Source organism: Eretmochelys imbricata, chromosome 13, assembly GCF_965152235.1.
Source record: "Eretmochelys imbricata isolate rEreImb1 chromosome 13, rEreImb1.hap1, whole genome shotgun sequence".
Lineage (NCBI taxonomy): Eukaryota > Metazoa > Chordata > Testudines > Cheloniidae > Eretmochelys > Eretmochelys imbricata.
The window spans coordinates 13,990,170-14,011,371 of NC_135584.1; the positions used below are offsets into that span (position 1 = coordinate 13,990,170).

Genomic DNA, 21,202 nt, shown 5'->3' on the forward strand with positions numbered 1-21,202 from the left:
GGACTTGTGATCCTCTGGTATTTGCAGAGCCATAAGAAGAACTGGATCAGTGGGAGTTGTTATGGTTTCTTGGAGGACAGACTGCTGTGGGACACAGTAAGAACCTATTCAAGGTTTATGTTGGTGTTCGTAGATGAGCTGCAGATGGCGGAGCAGTGGTTCCCAAACTAGGGGCGCAGTTTGTTCAGGGAAAGCCCCTGGCGGACCAGGCTGATTTGTTTACCTGCCGCGTCCACAGGTTTGGCCGATCGTGGCTCCCACTGGCCATAGTTCACTGCTCCAGGCCAATGGGGCTGTGGGAAGGTTGCCCAGCACATCCCTCGGGCCACAACGGTTCCCACAGCCCATATTGGCCTAGAGCAGTGAACCATGGCCAGTGGGAGCCACTATCGGCCAAACCTGTGGACGCGGCAGGTAAACAAATCAGCCCGGTCCACCAGCGGCTTTCCCTGAACAAGTGGCGCCCCTAGTTTGGGAACCACAGTGGTGGAGTGTCACTTCTGGGCCTGACAAAAAAGAGCACAGGCTGTGGGATCACATTGTAATGCAGATTTGAGATGATAAACAGTGGCTGCAGAACTTTGGATGCACAAGGCCACATTCCTGGATCCGAGCTCAACCCAATCGTCCAGTACAGGGACACCAAAATGAGAGCTGCTCTGACAGTGGAGAAGTGGTGATTGCACTGTGGAAATGTGCAATGTTGGATTGCTATCGGTCAGTGGGAAACCACTTCCGAGTTGGAAAAATCCACTGCAGGAGCTGTCATCATGCAATGGTGCAGGGCCATGAATAGTTTCCTGCTATGCACAACTGTGACTCTCGGCAATTTAGAGGACATAGTGTTTGGATTTGCAGCAATGGGGTTCCTGAACTGCGGTGGTGCAATAGATTGCACACATATCCCTATTTTGGGACCAGACCACCTTGCCACAATAGGAAGGGCTACTTTTCTACAGCCAAACAAGCATTGCTGGATCAGAGGAGACACTTCACCAACACCAATGTTGGCTGGTCAGAGAAGGGGCATGACGCTCACATCTTTAAGAACAGAAAGCTATAAGCGGGGACTTTCCTTTCCCAACTGGCAGATTACCAGTATTGATGCAATTAGTGATCCTGGGGGACCGAGCCTACCCATTGGTCCCCCTGCTCTTGAAGCCTTACACCAGCCACCTTGACAGCACCAAGGAAAGATTCAACTGCTGGCTCAGCAGGTGTAGAACAACAGATACTTCCATATTTGGGCTTTTCATTCAGTAACAGAGAGATCTAGTAATGCGTGTCCATTTCTACCATTGGCATCACAATTATAAGGAGATAATTCAGTGCTGCCATAGTTCCCATTCCATCCTGAGCTGTGATACCACCCTTGAGAGCTGCGGCCACTCTAGTTAGAAGTCACATACCCTGCTGCAGATCCTGTCCAAACGGATGCTCTGCTGCAATACATACAAGCAATGATGGTATACTGTATTTATATAGCACGTGTGATGGGTTCCCCCTGGGGTGCCACCTGAAACTGGGGTACCACTGAGCCCCACCAGCCTGGGCTCCCTTTACATTGTACTGCTGTGACCAGCCTGCCAAGCCCTCTCCCAGGCTCTCGCCTGCACTTTACCAGCACACATACAGGTAGGGACACATCTAGCTGTAGGACATACAGATGCTGTGATCAGCTCTGCATGGGAAGGCACAGCTAGGGCACCTCCCAGTTCCTAAGGCATGCACCGCCCTCTGGAGTGTAAATCCAAAATTATGCTACACAGGGATCTGTACAGCATAAGTTCATGAAATTCAGTCCCTCCCTCAATATGGAGAAGGATATGCAACAGCTTTCTGCCCTGAGTTATGACTCCCACACACTGGTTTTAGACAAAGCAAAAATAAGTTTAATAACTATAAAAGATAGATTTTAAAGTGATTATAAGGGATAGTAAACAGAGCGAAGCAGATTACCTAGCAAACAAACAAAACACACAAACTAAGCTTAATATACTAAAGAGATTGGATATGAGTAGCAAATTGAGATGATTCAGGCAGGCTGCAGAGATTCTTAAGGGGCCAGCTGCACTTGTTTACAGCTTAGAAACTCAGGTGTTCCTTTCACAGGCTAAAAATCCCTTTAGCCTGGGTCCAGCACTCTCTCCCCCCATTCAGTTCTTGTTTCTCAGATGTTTCCAAGAGTTTCTTTGGGGTGGGGAGTCAGTGAAGAACCACAATGATGTCATTCCCATGCCTTAAATAGGTTTTGCATATGGCAGGAACCCTTTGTTTCAAAGCTTGGTTCCCACACCCATCAGTAGAAAAACACTGGTATTCCAAGATGAAGTCCACCACCAGGTGACCAGGTCACATGACACTGTTGTGTCATAGCAGTCATGAGTCAAAGCCTGTGTACGGTATCCTTAGGAAGGCTTCCTGGTGGGAGATTAATTTCTTCCAAGACCTATTGTTTTCTCCTAAAAGGCTCATCAACCTGAATGGGCCCTTCCCAGCCAGCCATCCAGACTGAGCATCTTTTGCCTAGTCAGCATTCCCCAGGTGTAAACACATTTGTAATACAGATATATAGTCAATATTCCTAGCTTCTGATACACAAATGATACATATATAGAGATAGGATAATCATATTCAGTAAACCATACCCTTTCCTATGACACCTCACATGACCTATCTTGAATTATGCCATAGTCATATCATCATAACATCACGGTGAAGAATATGGGATGCAGTGTCACTGCACCTTCCACCCTAAATATCCCCAGTGCGTTTAGGCTGGCACTTTCAAAGATGTCTAACTTCCTTAGGCTCCAAAATCATACTGAAATGGGAGTTAGGTGCCTACCTCCTTTTCTCAGCATTGAACTCCAGTCACTTCTGGAACAAGAGGGGCAGCAGCAAGCCAGACCTCAAGGAGAAAAAATTTTGGCCAAAAAGGCAGAGACCAATTTACAAACAATACTTTGGAGGCTTCAGTGTCCAGGCAGGTTAAAGAGTGTGACAGATGCAATGCTATGAAAACAGCACTCTCTTTATAAATGATATATGTCTGAATGGTCTCCCTCTCTATGTGCTGGCTAGTGATTGTATTCCTGGTTAAATCGGTCAGAAAAAGGATGCTTCCTGGAGGAACAAACTCCTTCTGTAATGCTTTTGTTTTGGAGAACTGCACTTTGCTTTATGAAAGCTTCCTGGTCACTGGTAACCTAACATTGCACCCAACGTGCTAAACTGAACTTTGACCTGCTGAAGTTATGTCAGTGAATTGCAGGAGTCTACTGCCTAGGACCCTAGTAGGGAGGGAGAAGAACATGAGATTCCACCATGAAAAAGGTGATTGCTTGAGACTTAAATGGGGTGCCCTCGTAGAGACCATGAGGGGGTCTGAGGTGCAGCTAATTTGGGAACTATTACACAAAGTTTTCAGTTTTTAGGTCTCATCTGAAATATCCAGACAGTGTAAACTGCATGCATCTCAATTTAGGAGAATAAATTGGTCCTACTAGGACATAAATGGGGTAATTCAGGTATTTCAGAACTAGATGCTTAGAGCCTGACTCCAATTTCATTTAGATGGAATTACACCAGCGTAAAAGCAGTTAACTTCCATGGAGTTACTCCTGATTTACAGGGGTATGAGATTAGAATCAGGCCCACAGACTATGACACATACGCACAACACTTACTTCATTGTCTTCACATCACGCAGCAAATTGCATTATTTGGCTGAACAGAGAGGAAAAAAATAACGGGTACTTTGCCATGTGAACACAGTGTGGCAAGAAGTGCCTTTGGTTGCTATTGTACTGTAAGTGCAGTTCAGCAGCACACAAAATACAGACATTAATTTTTTCAGTATAATCAATTTGCAGCTTCTTTATCTTTTGCTTCTTGCAGATTCTTTACCTAAATAAGTGAGAGCACTAAAACTAATTTTTCCTTTGCTGACAATGGAGATTGTATTGTTCCCCAGATGAACATAACATGCTAGGTAAAGGGGCAATTTCATCTGCTGTAGTGAGAAAAATGCCACAGTCATTCTACCCATCAATATTTTTAATTAAAACAAATTATGTTACTTCAGTATAGGAAATAAAGTCAAATTCATTGATAGCCTGGGACTTCCAGTGATATTTCTGACAGCACCTGATGAACTGAGGCAAAAAAATTACAAAATTAGTCCATTAACTCTCATAATGTATCTAAAACTATAGAAATAAAATCAACATGTCAGCCTTAGTTATCGCACACCCTCCATCTGTTATTTCCCCCAAGATGTTTCACTGGCACTAAAGACATATATAGCTGGCAGGTCTATATTATATAGAGAGATAGTCCCATTGACTTCAGTGGAGCTATGCCAATTTACACCAGCTGAGGACCTGGCCTTAGACTATATAAAGGTTAGTTACACTGGCTGGTGGCTTTCCAGGATAGTGAAGGATCAACTTCGCTCACAACAGAGTGTGGTTTTCTTTGGCCATTTTCTACTGTTTACTCTCTCTTTTGTACAAAGAAAGATGAAGGATTTTCATCCATTCCATTATTCTCCATCAATACTGTCCTTATTAAACATCATGCACAATCACTGATTATATATTCACTGCTGTACAGGGCACCGTGAGTTACTTTGAATCCCTGAGATTAAAAAGCACCTTAAATGAGGTGTTCTTGTTTTGGGATTTTTAAAATCAGAAAGCCTCTCCCCCAAACACTGCTAACACACACACTTTCTCTCTCTCCCCCTCCGTTCATTTGGGAGTCTTTTTAGTTTATGCGGGGGGGAAAAGCCAACATTTGGAATTACTGCCAATTTTACAAAATATCAAAATAATGAAAACCCAGAGAAATATGGGGGACTCAACTCAGCCTGAAACACATGCTGAAAGATACCTAGAAAAATTAGTAATTCCTAGTATACACACACACACAAATGCCTGCTTCATTGTTGGCTTTTTACATGCACCATAGCATAAAAGTCTTCTACACAATCCTCCATCTTTAGACAATCATAAAGAAGGTATATCTAGAAATTCTTCATTTCAGATCTACATGTTAGCTGGCAAACAGAGAGCTTTTTTTAGAATCCTTTGCTTATGAGGTTATTACCAACATCTTTTACCTTTCTTTACCATCAGCCTTTCAGATGCTACTAATGGTAACCATGACCATATAAACTAACAGCACAACCATGCATGACATTAGGAGGCTCAGAACTAGTGACCTCGAGGAGCTATGAAATTTTAAACAGAACTGGGAAGTAGGTGCAACTCACCTGATTAAGGTTTCATTACACTCCAAAAACTCCTGCACTATGCAAACCTCCAATGTACCCAGGTCAGATTTTGAGTGACCACAGTCACATCCATCTAGACTCTTAGTGATTTCAAGAGGAAGCTGTGTGACACTTAGATTATTTTAGTTTGGGGTAATAATTTAAAATCACAAATTGAAAAATCATGTCGTGAGAACCATGTGAAGAGAAACAGGTTCCCCTGAACTCCTGCAAACAAAAACCCTGGACAATTCACAGGGCCAGTGCTTGAGGTTGAAAACAAAATACCATCCTATTAATTTATGTCATAAAACGTAATGTAATCATCAGTTTGCAACTGTAACCCAGTGGTCAGGATGTTATACGTCCTACTCCGTCTCCAGTCCACAGATGATATGAGACTGTTACAGCTCTCACATGGCAGGCTACCTTCATCTCAATCTGTGGCAATGCATGGTTTTAGTTCTGAAGGCGCCCTGTTCAGTTCTCATGTTGGCCAAAATGGTGGCAGTCACATAATTACTGTCCTCTTAATCTCCAAATAAGTCACCCTAACAATGTCCTACAGCAATATTGGAATGAACTGGCTAGTGTGCATGCCTACCCACCGCCCTTTACCAAATGGAATCAACCCTGCTCAGCTGTGCCATAGGATTTATACCACTATCCACAAAAGGAGATTTCTTCAGTTTAATCTTCATTCATTGTCAAGAAAAAATTTACATTATCTGTGTCATGAGGGAAGTTTGTACCCCAAATGCATTCAGAAACTTAAAATATTTTTTAAAAGCCACTATTCTAAGCAAAAAAAAAAAAAAATAATTTAACTAGCAAATTGAAAGAACTAGCAGGACTCTCATTCCAGGTGTGCCTAGATGCAATTTTCATATCTCCTTGGAGTATTTTCTACCTTAAGTATCAGAGGAGTAGCCATGTTTGCCACTTTTACAGATCCAGACTAAGAGTCCTGTGGCACCTTATAGACTAACAGACGTATCGGAGCATAAGCTTTTGTGCATCCGACGAAGTGGGTATTCACCCACGAAAGCTTATGCTCCAATACGCCTGTTAGTCTATAAGGTGTCACAGGACTCTTTGCCGCTTCTACCTTAAGGCAACTGTATGAAGCCACCACTTGTACTGCAAATGCACCATCATCAATAAGCACATGCAATGTCCTAAAGCGGCATAGTTGGATGGCCACTAGTTCATGAGTTATCACAACATGTATGTTTGTGGGGTACAACATTACCCCACAAATACATTATCTATTAGCATGTGCAAACTACATTTATGTCAAATAAACAGCTTGCTTAGTAGAGGATACGTAGTTACCACTATTGCAACACAAGATACTCTGACTAGAAGCAAACGTACACAGAACTACTAAAAATACAATATAGTGTAACATATTTGGGGTACATTTGTACCACCACGTACTTTTTTGATAGCATGAAAAATATTTTTTTCTGTATTTCTTTTTTGGCTGAATTGTGTATCTGTGCCTAGGTGACAATGTCCTAAAAAAACATAGTTGGATGGCCACTAGTTCATGAGTTATCGCAACATATATACATTCACAGGGTACAACGTTATCCCATGAATATGGAGGAGGGTTAAATGGTTGGAGGCCTGTGATTTTACGGCACAAAGTTCTGAGTTCTATCCCTGCTGTCACCGGGACATACTAAGTGGCATGAAATCCCTGATAGCTGTAGGTTTGTTCCAACATTTACATTTTATAATTCGCTAAAAATATGATCACTCAACAAGTTTAACATATTGCAGGTTGAGGTTCTTAACTTTTCCAGCACTCATCTCCTTTGACTCAGTCTTCACAGCTTAAAGTTTAAGTCATAACTATCTGGTATGATTGTGAGGGCATGAATTTTCTTACACTTTGACCCCAAACTTGCATTTTGTTCCCCATTACACAGGAGTCCACTCACATTGAACTTCCAGGATTAGGTCTATTTTTCATAAGATGCCAAGGACACAAAGTGCACCGCAGAGAACTGGTCAAAAAATTTCATTTGAAAAAAAAAATCCCCAAAAGAATGTTCCCCCCCCCCAATCAAAAAGAAACTCTCTATTTGAGAAATTTTAATGGTGTCAAAAACAGAAACCTGCAAATTTCAGTTTGATAACTGAAAAATTTCACCTTAAAAAAGTCTGTCTCCACCACCCCCACTTCACGTTTTTGGATTTTTCATGAAAACCCCAAGACTTTTAATATAAAATGTTGAGATCCATCAATTCTTTTTAATTGGAACAAAAATGTTTCCAGGCTAGCTCTAGTGCAATATAAGAACTAAATAGCAACAACAATGACAATTTATTTTCTAAGGGGCTCATAGCAAAATGAAATGGTTGTACAGCCCACATTTTTTAAATCTAGCATTTAGCCCATGTGGCTGAGATTTGTTGGTAAATTCCAGGTTCAACACAGTCAATTAGCACATGCTAAAAATATGCATCTGTCAGTTTTTAGGCGACATTTTTGTGTTGGTTTTTAAGATGACATTAGCCTCACAGTACCATGCAAGTCTGATAAAAGAAGAATCTGTAATCCTGTGGGTAACACATCAGTCTAGTTAAACAGTCCAGAAGCCTGGGGAACTCCTCTTCCTTTTGAATCTTTAATCAAACTGGAAACATCTGGCATTCAGAGCATTTCATGTTACTCCACCTATTACACAAATGCTTCCTAGAAATTAGCTATCAGTAAGTGATAGACAGTTAAGAAAATCATCTTTCCCTCCCCCCACCCTCATCTCACTCAAAAAACAAATTCCCAGAACAGAATTTGAGTGCAGAGCCACAATTCTTTAAACCTAGGCTGTAGTCACAACAATGAAAAGGGTGGCTGCAGGTCTCTGGGAGAGGAATATGGTCCACCTCTTTTGACAAAGGGAAAGCACAGCCATGCATGGATCCAATTTAGTCCTCAGTGATCTTGTCTGCACTAGAAGCAAAAAAAATTCCCATTGTTGCATCTCTACCCGTGACTATAGTAGTGGGAGATGTTGTGTAGACAAACGCTATTGCAATCACCAGCATTTTTAACATTGGGACATCATTGGGAGCCAGGATTTCCCAGGACACTGGGAGCCAGGATTTCACCCAATGTTTGTTTAGACTAGCTCTGATCCAGATTAGGGGACATGATGATTAAGATAATTGCACCACAGGAGCCTTTTTTACTCTAGTGTTATCACTGATGGAGCTGGAATAGTGGGAAGTTTTTGCCCACCTCTCTCCCCTGGCAAAAAATAAAACAAGACAGTCTAGATTTTCTACAGAGCCAAGTACCCAACAGCTCTTACCTAGGCACCCAAGTGTTTACTATCTACAGTCCCTTTTGTTCTCAATGAGAGCACTGAGTCTTTTGAAGATTTAGCCTCTTCATTAATAAATCAAGCTTTTGAAAGTGTTGGGCACTCACCCTTGAGCCTGGATTTTTTGAAAGCTCAGCTTCCCCTTAGGCACCCAAATGAAGTTGCCAGATTTTCCAAGACCATTCAACACCCAGCAGCTCCTATGGACAAGAATGGGAGCTGCAGGGTGCTGACCTCCTTTGAAGGCCTAGCCACTTGTACATTTAGGTGCCTGAGGGCTGTGTTCAAAGTGTCTACACAAGGCCAACCTTGTAATCGGAACTGTAAGTAATTCATTTTGAAGTTTACCTAAACCTATTTGGGAAGTTAAATTTTGGATCTGAACCACCGACTATACAACTGATATTTTAAAAGTGGACTAAACATTGGGGCTGTCCCTTCTGCAAGATCAGTTCTCAGAACTCATCTCTACGAACTAGTCTCTAAACATCACAGTTAGTGAGTCAGAGATAAAGCGAGCTGACTGCTCATAATGGTAGTTTGTAGGGCAATCCCACCTCTGAACTGGCTACCCCAATGCTCTAGTTTAGGAAAGCAGTGACATGGGAGGAGACCTATGGAGGTTAGGCGCTTAAATACTTCTGAGGATCTCAGTCAGACTCCCAAAGAAGGATCCACTTTCTAACAATATGGAAGGTGGATCTTTCTTCACACAACAAAGGCGTCCCTTCAGCAGATGGGACTACAGCTGAGAGATGCAAACAGAATGTGGTGATTCTGGATTTAATCATTACAAACACTGACAGGTACATGGTAACTGTGAGAACAGTTCAGTGAATGGCCTAGCAAGTGCAGAGGTGGTAGATTTCACAAGACTCTCAGAACAAACTTCCACTGAGCACTCAGGAAAAAGGTTTGGTCAAGGTAAATACTGGTGCGAAAACATAGCTACAAGAAGCAGATTGTGTTCCTATTGCTCGACAGACCCCGCATTAAGGGAATAAGCATCTGGTTTTCTTACATGCCGTGTCTTGGTATATCATAGGATGAAGTGCACCAGTCCACAGGTTTCTAGGTGCAGATCCTTGGCTGCTGTAAGGTATCATAGCTCTATTGGATTTCATGCAGTTATGACAGTTTATGGTACTTGATGATTTGCCCTCTAATCTCCATCTACCCTTTTGATGCAATGCAAAAAATAATTTTATAAAACCAGATATTACATATATTATAGTAGCAGTTTTCTTTATAGTTATCCATTAAGGTTTTAAAAGTGCTACACAGTATTTTCAATTGCAGGATGTTCTTTGGCTTGCAACCATACCATGTAGCTGATTAGTGAACTGTATATATTTTCCAGGAAAAAATCTCTTCTCTTGTAGACATTAAAGAAACATTACAACGCAAATACATTAGGCTGAATCGCAAAGATGACCAAAGCATTTAGAATCGCAAGTGATTCACACACACTTGTCTGTGTATATACTGCTCTACAATTGAAATAATATACATTTGGCCTCAAGATATACGAGACAGTCAAAGCTGATTTTAATAACTAGCCTTTTCTCTGAATCAAATTTCATCACTAATACATCCTCATCTAACATATGGGCCTTCTTATCTTGCATACGTACTGAAGTGCTCTACAGTATTTCCCATGGTATTTAAAGAAGATTAATAATTTTTAATTTTTCCTAAATCTCTAGTGAGAGCTAGTCTTTAAGCTGGGCAAGTTTTCCTTCATTATGATACTGTAAATCAAGCAAGTCTAGAGTTGTCACAGAATCTGGTCAGTTTACAAATCTCACAAAATTCAGGGAAGTACACAATCTGAATTTACAAATTATACATCCACCCACCAGCAGCCAACACAAGTAGTCTCTCAGGGTTATGAAGCAGCTGTTAAAAGTAGAATGAATATAGGGTATCTCCATTATTGGATATAGTCTTGTCCAGTGATTAAAGGCAAACGGAAACCAATGGCAACAGTCAAAGCAAACACTCAACCCAACAACCAAATGTATATAAACTCTGATATTTCATGATGCTAATGTGGATCTTGAACAAAGGAGTCTTTGGGCTAGTTTCTCAAGCAGCACAAAGTAGCTGAAGAGATGCCCTAACAAGGCAGATGGGAATTCCCTAGTACTGTGAAAATCCTGGAGGGACATAAAACTGACATAGCTAGCTCTACACCACCCACTCCCTGCCCCCCAGAAACATAAAGGTCATGTGATCCAGCAATCCTTAGAGAAGTGCTCCTGCCACCCTTCACATCAGGTGCTCTGGACCCCAGCCATCACCTGCGTTAGGGGAGCAGAAACATGGCTTACAGCTACTTCTCCCACCCCAGTCCCAGATGGAGCATAGCTTGATATAAGGACTTGGCCTTTGCTGTATATATTACAGTCCTATTTTAGAGAATTATACTGCTGTCTATCACTGCTATACCTGAGCACCTTGCATGTTAAAAAAGTCAATGTCAATAAAGTCCCAACCATTATTAATATTTAAAAGATTACTTTTATTATTTCAAAAAAAGTTGAGCCATTGGTCAGCTCTACAGCCGTCAAAAAAACCTGAAAAGTTTTCATTAATTTTTTTCTGGTTTGGCTTATTCAGTGGCAAGACAGAAAATCTTTTTTTCAGAAGGATAAATGAGAGAGCAAGAACAGTTTCAGTGTAACCTGACTGGCACCTCCTATATTCCTCATGTCACCCAAGTACAAGAGGAATCTTATTCCACAAAGATCTGCTGTTGTCATGATCAATTATTTATATTAAATGCCAGACTTGCTGGTCCAATCTGATATGGTAATTTGAATGCATGTCTCCAGGCAGTAGGGTGACCACCTACATTTCAAGGGAGTAAAGAACCACACACACAAATGTATGAAAGGTAAGGGGCAGGCCTTATTTAATGAGACAGCATCCCACTGTGATGCTGCACTCCATATTCTTCATAGTGATATTATTACAATATGATTATAGCATAATTATGATGTAGTTTATGCAAGATAAGTCATGTGAGGTGTCATTGGAAAAGTTATGGTTTGCTGAATATGATTATCCTGTATGTATGCATGTATCATTTTTGTATCTGAAGCTATGAATATTGACTATGTATCTGTACTTCAAATGTAGTTACACTTGGATAATGCCCACTAGACAAGATGCTTTCAATCTAGAAAGTGGGTGAGAAAGGGCCTATTCAGGGAAATGGGCCATTAGAAAGAACAATAGGCTCTAGGAGAAGCTTATCTCCCACCTGCTGAGCCTTCCTGAGAACACTACAGACAGTCTGAGTGATGGTTGCTATGACTCTACAAGGACATGTGACCAGGCCACATGACACTGGACTCCATTTTGGGATGTCAGTATTTTTCCACAGACTAGTCTGGGAACCAAGCTTTGGAACAAATTGTTCCCACCATATGCAAAAACTATATAAGGCAGGGAGTGACATCATCTGTGGTTCTTCACTCCCCACACACAAAGACTCCTGGAAACACCTGAGGAACAAAGACTGAACTGAAACCCAAACTGTAAAGCTAATGCAGCTTGTGCCTTAAGAATATGCAGCCTGCTTGTATCATTTCCCAGGGTGAGAATCTGCTAATTCATATCTAATCTATCTAGTATATTAAGCTTAGGTTGTGTTTTTGTTTATTTGCTAGGTGATCTGTTTGCTATCCCTTATACTCATGTAAGATCTAACTTATTTTTGTTTTAATCTAAACCAGTGAGCTTTGACTGGAGTGCTTGGGGAAAATCTCTGCTTGGTTACCACAAGTGTGCATTGTTCTCTTCACATTGAGGGAGAGGCAGACTGGGTATTAACCCATACAATGGCCAGATTTGACCAGGGCAGGATGGTACTGCTCTGGGGTCCCAGGCTGGGAAGCTGGTGGTTGAATTACTTCAGTGTTTTAAGAACCACACACACAAGCATCAGCTTCACTCCACTCTTGTGGAAATGTCAGCACTTAAGAGAAGTTGTACAGTCAAAACTCTGCTCCCATTTTTCCTCAGGATGGAATTAGGCCAGATTTACAGTGGAGAATCTAGGCACAGAATCTGGCCTGAAGAGTCGATTCACTGATTAAACATGTGCCAAGTTTGTTGGAGAAAAACATTAGACCACTTCTCTATCTTCTATCTCACCACAGAGTGATGGAATCCTTGCCACTTTGGAACGAGTCCTCAGACAGCTGTTCACAAAACAAGGATGTTTTCCCCACTAAACTTTTCCACACTAAATCCTGAATTGAAAGTTTTATTTGTGGTTTTAAAATTGTCTCCCCTCCCCACCACCGCACACTTACTATTCCCCCACCTTTTCCCAGTTAGAAAACAATCAGAAAGTGAGATTAACCCCACAATTTAAACAATGGTTTCCCCCCCTTGAAATTTTGTTTCAAAATAAAGTTAGAAAACAAAACAAAAAAATGAAAAATAGAAGTTTCTCCATGAAAAATACTGATGTTTTCAGCTAAACCCTATTTTGCCACACAAATATCATTTCAGAAAAATTTTCAGCTAGCTCTATTCCTGAGGAATTTTACCAGTATCTGCTCACCTCCCACTCCTCCCTGCCCCCCAACCTGCACATGGCTCAATACAACCAGCACCAACCTCTGCTAAGGAGAACTGGGTGAGAGTCTTACTTTAGCCAGCAAGACTCACCAAGATGGAACGCTGAAGTAACTTGCTCAAGGCCATAGACTGAGTGTCTCAGTCAGGATTAGAACACAGTAGAACCTGGTGACTCAACCCTGTATCCATAAAAATAGCACTCGTAACTTATTATTGTGAAGAGAAAAGCAAGAAGATGTGTCACTACACATCTACTGATGTATTTTACCTCTCCAATCTAACTCCAGAATACATCAGGAAAATACACCTGTAGTCCAGGGGTCGGCAACCTTTCAGAAGTGGTGTGCCGAGTCTTCATTTATTCACTCTAATTTAAGGGTTCGCGTGCCAGTAATACATTTTAACGTTTTTAGAAGGTCTCTTTCTATAAGTCTATAATATACAACTAAACTATTGTTCGTAAAGTAAATAAGGTTTTAAAAATCTTTAAGAAGCTTCATTTAAAATTAAATTAAAACGCAGAGCCCCCCAGACCAGTGGCCAGGACCCGGGCAGTGTGAGTGCCACTGAAAATCAGCTTGCGTGCTGCCTTTGGCACGCATGCCATAGGTTGCCTACCCCTGCTGTAGTCAAACACACCAAGCTAGAAATCATCAAAATAAAGCGGGATTGGATAATACTGGAGTGTAAGCACCCACTTCCAAATTAACTTAGATCACTGCTAGTCAATAAGGCATGCTTGAGTGAACTACAAGACCTATATCATAACCATAAACATATGGAAAGAAGAGAAGAGGCCCTTTTTTTCATCTAGACTGTGTCTTTCTGTAAAATAAAACAAACTAAAGACGCAATCCTACTGATAGTTGAGCACATGAGTAGCCCCACTGAACTTAATGTGACTTCCCACAAAGTGTGCCAAGTTACTCGTGGGCCAGATTTTCAAAGAGCTCATCTCTTGTGTAGGCACCTAAATGATATGGAAGTGGAAATCTGGGCCCAGTTGCAAGTGCTGATCAGTTTGTATTTACTGGTTTCACTATGACAAGATTAGAGGGGTTGCCTGCTGCATCCCACAATATATGGAAAGTGATAATTTGATGTACTATATCCTCATCTAGAGAAAGGATTGTCCAGTGGTCAGGACACTAGCCCAGATCTCTCAAGACCTGGATTCAAGTCCCTGCTTCCACCACAGACCTCCTGCCCCAGTTATATAGGTATCTAAGGATTATCTGTTCTTTTAGGCGCCTAAATCCACTATTTAGGTGCCGCTTATATTCTCAAAGCCACCACTCAGCTGTTGATTAACTTTGCGGGCAGCAAACTTTACACTGGTAGGCAGTTTTCTGAATGCCAAATTGCTGGTGTTTCCCCATAGCTAACAAGCTGCTCAGAGCCAGAGGCTCCAAAGCAAGATTCTCAAAGTATACAAGGGAATGCCTGTCTCACCAGCAGGCCCAGTCTGAATGCACCTAGGATCAAATACCTCTAGCAGAAGAGCCAGATGCAGGACACCAATAGGTAGAAGGGCAGCACAGCATAAAAACCAAGCAGGACAGGAATTTTTTGACAGAACTCTGCTCATGTGAACGTCTGAAACTAAGACCTCTTCCCCTCTCGTTTAGAGAGACCATCATCCCTTGCAAGTAGCCAATCTAGACATTAGGGTATTCATCTGGGAAGGGGATACCCAGATTCAAATCCCTGATTTGGAGCAGGGACTCAAACAGAGGTTTCCCCCATCCCAGGTGAGTGCCCCAGCCATCAAGTTATTGATTAGTCCAGGGTGAATCTCTCTCAATCCCTCCTGTTAAAGCTGTTCCACTTCGCATAAATTGTCAGTAGGCCAGAGAGAGACTGACTGTGGTTAGAGTACTCACCCCAGATGGGGGAGCCCTTGGTTCAAATCCCTGCTCTGAATCAGTGTCCTACCCATCAGGGTATTGGCAGGGGGTGAAGTTCTCTCTCAAAGGTCTCTGTTTTGGCTGCTGAAGCATGAGCTATCTGACCTGACATAGGCACCTGACTCCAGGAGAGGATCCTGAGCAAAAAAAGGCCCCAGTCTCTGGCCCAGTCTGGTGCCTAAGCCTCTCTCTCTTCAGCATTTCCCTTCTAGCTACCTGCGGTGGCTCCCCACTCAGGTTGCTGCCTTCTGAAGATCCCTTCCTTAGGTGCCTAACTCTCCCCAAGCATTGTATGGGGAGCCTGGACATCTAACGTGGAGCTGTGCGTTTCACTAAACAGCAGGCTGTCTACGGACTAGGAGCTGCAATGCAGAGCAGAGTACTGAAGTACCTTTGAGGATCTAGGCCTAAATTCCCCATCTGTAAGATGGTATCGTATTGGTATAAAATAGCACTTCCTTCCCCACATGGGTGTTGCGAGGATAAAAACCATCCCAGATTGTGAGGTGCACAGATACTACATTAATGGGAGATCATAGGTACTTAAAATAGACAGCTCCAGGAGTCAATACAACCCATTGAAAGCTTTGGCTGAAGCAGAATTATGCTGGTACGTTTGTGCTGGTTCAGAGCTACAAGTGGGTGTGGTACTGATCCTTAGTCTGCTGCAGCACTCTACACAAGCTGGTCTTATATTTAAGTACTTATGTTAATTATAATTACTGAAAGTATTACTGTAATGAAGTGGAATCTGAAATCTTGGCAATGTAGAGCTGAGACATTTACAGCAAATGCAAGTGGTGAAAAATCTGAAGCCAGGTTATTTCTAGCGTTAGCAGCCTGAACTAGTACTAGAGAGAATATTACACACTGCAATGTGTATGGGGCACCAGTGGAGTTTGAAGGAGGGACCTCAGTTCCTCAGCACAGACCTTGGCCACTTGAGCTACAGGAGTAACCCCCTCAGTTGGTAGCTGCAGCAAGCCTACTACCTATGCCCCATTGGGTTGGAAAGTCAGTGGCTTAGCAAAGGTATAATTTAGGTCCACATGTGGGTACTTGACTTAGAGTCTAGGTCCTTGTCCGAATTTTGGTCCTGTTCAGCTTTTGACTCTATGAAGGTGTCAAACTATAAGAGCACTCTCCACACCACGTTTGTCCTGTCTTACATCAACTGGTGATGGTAGACTGCAAAGTATTTTACCTTGGTTAATCATAAATAATACTTGGAATAAAAGGCAATCAGATTAGGTAAAGGAGAGAACCTTTTAAAAAGAGATTAATTCCAATTCTATGGATCTTAACTAAATAAACCAACGACAGAAAAATGTGAGTCTATATACTATAGGGACTGAATACTCTTACATAACGAGTGAGCTGCAAGGTTTTACAGTGATAAGTGTATGCATCCGATGAAGTGAGCTGTAGCTCACGAAAGCTTATGCTCAAATAAACTGGTTAGTCTCCAAGGTGCCATAAGTACTCCTTTTCTTTTAGTGATAAGTGAAGTTCCACATTGTCTTACTACCACTGACTGGGCTTGCTTACATGCCCATCCACCTTCTCCGGCACATCTTTTACAGTTATCTGCTGTTTGGAAGTTTGGTCTGTTTATTTACCTGTTGTGAACTGCATGGTATGCTCCTTGTTTGTTTCAATGGGAAATTATGTATACTGTGTTCATTTTCCTCTGCTTTACAAGTGTTTTCCCCCTCCCCAGTATTGATAAATACAATAAAAGTTACCCATAATAAGGGTCTGGATGCATGGCTGTCATAGAGTTCCACCTGAGATGAATTGAGCCCAGTAAGTCTGTCAGAGAATGCTCAAAATGAAATCCTTCTATTCGAAGGGTCATGGCTACTGTATACATTATACATATACTTGGCAGAATTAGATTTTTAATCATTTCAATGGATAATACCTACATTTATTTTGAAAAAAATTTTTGTTATCAATTTAAATTTTCTGCAGTTGGGGGGGAAACTATGGGGATGAGAAGGTGTCAATTTTTTTATGACAGTAGATGTTGAGATTCAAAAAGTTATAGCTTTATCACTGTTAAAGCACAAGTTGATATCACATATTAAAATGTACAAAGTAAATATCCTTAAATCAAACGAATAAGCTCTTAAGCAGTACTTTTCTTACTTTGCTACCTGTAAATTTCAATTATTGAGAAATATTTTTTCATCGGTTTGTGTGTGTACAATGAAATCAATGTTTACCAACATTTACCGACAAAAAGCTAATCCTTCCAAGACTAAATTATACAGATTGCGCAGATTCCATCAACATGAGGCAATTACAAGCTGTATCATATTTTAGCTGTCAGAAGACTGCACTGTACAAACTTCATGCAACACTTATGGAAAGTTCTCCTTTTAGACTTCCTTGAGTGTCAGTGTTCTAGAACACTATTTATATACCAAGTAAATATAGATCAAAAAGATCATAACTGTAATAAGCCAGCAAAACCTTGTAGATATCCACAGAATCTTTCAAATAAATTCCCATGTGATAAACCTCAGTGTAAAGCTTCAAACTATGAATGATTCAGCAAGGGCTGTTCATATTGGCATACAACAAAAACCAGAAGGCATTCTAAACTTCTCATAACAAAAGGGTAGGTACATCCAAAATCTAAGAACCCTCCCACTCCCCACCTTGAACTGCCTTCCCACTAGGTTGCATATTTTATACAATAAGAACTATGCTTTGCAGCCTGAAAGGCTGATTAACTGTAGCTTTTAGGTAGCTTGCCATGCTTTGATACCCAGAAGAGAGACAGCAGCAGTGTATTTTCAATAATGCTAATGGGAATTAATCACACGAGAGGAGAATGAAAGCCAAAAGATGTTCCATAAGGAATTGGCCTGCTTACATTATATGCATCACACCCACATTTAAATCCATAAACATTTCACAATAGTAACCAAATGCATATTTGCAAAAGAAAAGGAAGTGGCAGACAGAAGAAAAAAATATCAGAAATTATAAATCTATTGTGCACCCGCAAACTCAGTGCGGAGAGTTTTAGAGTGTTTTTAAGACTAGTACAAATCTCCCTCCCCGCCCCACAACACACCAGAGCTTTTAAATCACAAATGCAAACTTTTACTGGGTAAATGGTCAGTCGGTAGGAATACCTAGTGCCCATGGCATCAGAGCAGATGCAATTGCAAACCCAGGTGAGATGAATGGTTTTGACAGCCACAAATTTTACTGAATTCAAAAGGCACAGGTTTGCATTGCAGGAAGTAAGGTCTTGTCTACATAAGGACATTCAGGAAAATTAATCCTAATTAACCAAGGGGGTGAATTTAAAGTGGCTTAGTAAACTCTTGTGTGGATGGGTTTCTATCTAAGAATTAAAGTGGCCTTAATGATTAAAAAACTGAGTTAAGGCCACTTTTATTATGAGTAAGAGCATTCACACAAAGGTTTAATGGAAGTTAACTAATCCACTAAATTCACACCTTTAGTTAATTACGATTAATTTTCCTGAGTTTCTCCCTGTACATCAAAAATCAGTCACACAGGCCTTCCGCCATCATCCTAATGAAAATGTTAGTTAACACCCCTCCACATATATTACTGCTTCCTGCCCCCAGTGATTCTCAACAACTGCCCAAAACACACATGTGGTTTAAAAGAAGTCAGGGAAAGCCAACCCCACCCCGTATTTCAGAAGCTATCTTCCCCGTTCAGATTCTTTTGTAGCTGCATGTTACGGTCAGACTCTGATCCACCGTCCCTGCTACCGAAAGGCTTGCAGCTCAAGTGCAAAGCTGAGTGAGCGAGAGCCCTTTGGCAACGGAGATCTTGCCTGTGTTCCTGAGCAGAACCGAATCCAAGTTCAGGTCTGCCCTTTTCAAAAAAACAAAGTGCATCTGTTCAGAGAGCAGCCTATTGCGCTGCACCTCGAGCTGTTTCTATATTTGTTGTGCGCAAAGGACACAGTAGCGATCTGAATTGGGGGACGCAGGGAACCGACGTTTCCCTAGCACCCAAGCTCACACCTTACAAAAAGAAAAGGCAACGTCCCCCCCCGCGAGACAGCCACCGAGCAGCTTGCAAAAGAAATAACAATGGGAGCCCTCACGCATGCTGTCTGCAGCCCTGGCCCACAAGAATGCTAAGGCATGTCACACTGAACAACCAAAAGGAAAAAAAGAGCAAACAAACAGAAAGGGAAAGCACAAATACTTACACCTAAACGTCTGCTCCTAATCTTTACATACCCTTGCTTCACTATGTCATTAAAATTGGAAGCCATCCTTTTTGTGGGGAGGAGCTGCTCGCCCAAGTTGAAGCCAGTCTGTGGCTGAAATGATTCACCAAGCCCACATCACTTGGAATAATCCTCCTGACCCAGAAACTCAGCGGCAAGAGTTTTAATCCACTTGGGAGAGGGAGGAAGAGAGGCTAGAAGACCCCTCTGCACCAGCTGACAGCGCTGGCGGCTGCAGCTGCCTAGGAAGTGCAATGAGCTCAGCGCCTCTCCTCTGGCAGAACAGCGGGATCCGCCCTCTGCCTTACTCCCCAGCGGGGCAGAAAGCCCCCAGGCCAGCCCACCTAGCGGAGGCTGCACCTGGAGAAGCAGCCGTCCTGGCTGTGCGCGGGGAGAAGCACCGGAAAGTTGGGGGGATCCCAGGGAGAATTATGTTCGATGCCAGAGAGACAATGAGCGCGGGGGTGAGCGAGAGACTGGTGGAATAGGGCTGGCTGAAAGATGTTGCTGCTTTGTGAGTTTCTCCCGTTCCCTGTATGTGCTGTCCAGCCCCTTTAAATATATACACACGCTCTGGAGTGACTTAGCTTTCCTTCCAGTGCTTTTTACTCGTCCTTTTTATTTCCTCCACTCTTTTCTACCTGTCTTCTCCACCCTTATTTTTCTATGTTCTGTGGCAGCTGTCCCAGTTCCTTCTGTCTGTTCCCTTCTTTCACCAGCCTCTCAGTTGTGTTCACCCCTTCTCATTACCCATGTTTCAGTCTCTCTTTTCCCCTTTTATAGGGTTGGCCATAGGCTTGCCACCCATCCAGGTTTTACCTGGACAGTGCGGTTTTTGGCTGCTGTGTCCGGGTGCCCTCATTAGGGTTGCCCAGTTTTTGACTGGGAAAAAAAGGGAACCCAGGCAGTGTCTGGTGAGATGTACTGACCGGCCACCAAAAGTCTGGTTACCTTGGGGGGGAAGAGGTGGAGAGGGGGCAGGCTGGTGAGCTCAGGTGTACATCTATAGCACTCTGACCACATGGAACAAGATACTTTAGATAAAAGTTCTGGAGTATGCTTTGACATACTGCTGTTTGAAACAGGTCACAGTATGTCAAAGCACGCTGCAGAACTTTTCATGCCAATATCAGGGTCCACACGTCAACATGGTGCACAGCAAGCTAGTGCACTGCACCATCATACCCTGACATGTCACACATTAAGCCACGGACAAGCCCACATCCACCCCCACACACACACCCCAAGTCATTTATTGGGAGAAAAAAAAATTGCACGTCGCCCTTAAAACCACTAAAAGTGATACTGTCCTACAATCTTTCAACATGTATGTATAATTCCCTGACTATAAACTGACATGCTATTTTGGGGCCTGATTTAAAGTCCACTGGAGAGAACAAAAAGACTCCAATGTGCATTGGATCAGGTTCTTAGCCTCCTTTGTGTGTGTGTGTGTGTGTGTGTTCTGTGCTAAGTTTAAGAGCCAAGTAAGAAAGGACCAGTGCTCAATAATGGGCTGTCCTGCAATTCTCAGGACAAGTGGTGGTCCCCCTGTGGTTTTCTTCAGGAAGGTGAGTTTCCCAGAAAGTCTCTTGGCTGCCTCATGGGTCAACTGGCACCACTCCAGACTCTGACTGAAAGTAACCTGAGCCTTGGCCCTGGGGAAGTGGTAGAAATGTCACACTGACACAGACTTTTACTCTGGCAATGTGTGGCTGTCCCGATGAAAGAAACTTGGCTGGCGCTGGGCAGCATGCTGCATCCAGTAGATAGTCATTGTTTTCAGATGTTTGCAAGCACTGCTGAGCATAATAACGAAACAAGGAAAGGGAGAACTCCAGGCACACCC

General features: G+C 42.3%; 1 protein-coding gene across 2 annotated transcripts in view; it reads right to left on the reverse strand.

Annotated features, from left to right (window-relative positions):
* Positions 1–19,575, reverse strand: part of DOK5 (docking protein 5) — an 87,323-nt gene extending 67,748 nt beyond the window's left edge. For both annotated transcript variants that reach the window (XM_077832271.1, XM_077832272.1), the window contains exon 1: positions 19,333–19,575. In XM_077832271.1, the coding sequence (XP_077688397.1) occupies positions 19,333–19,398 (66 nt within the window). In that variant the 5' untranslated portion in view covers positions 19,399–19,575. The remainder of the gene's footprint in view (positions 1–19,332) is intronic.
* Positions 19,576–21,202: the final 1,627 nt, after the last annotated feature.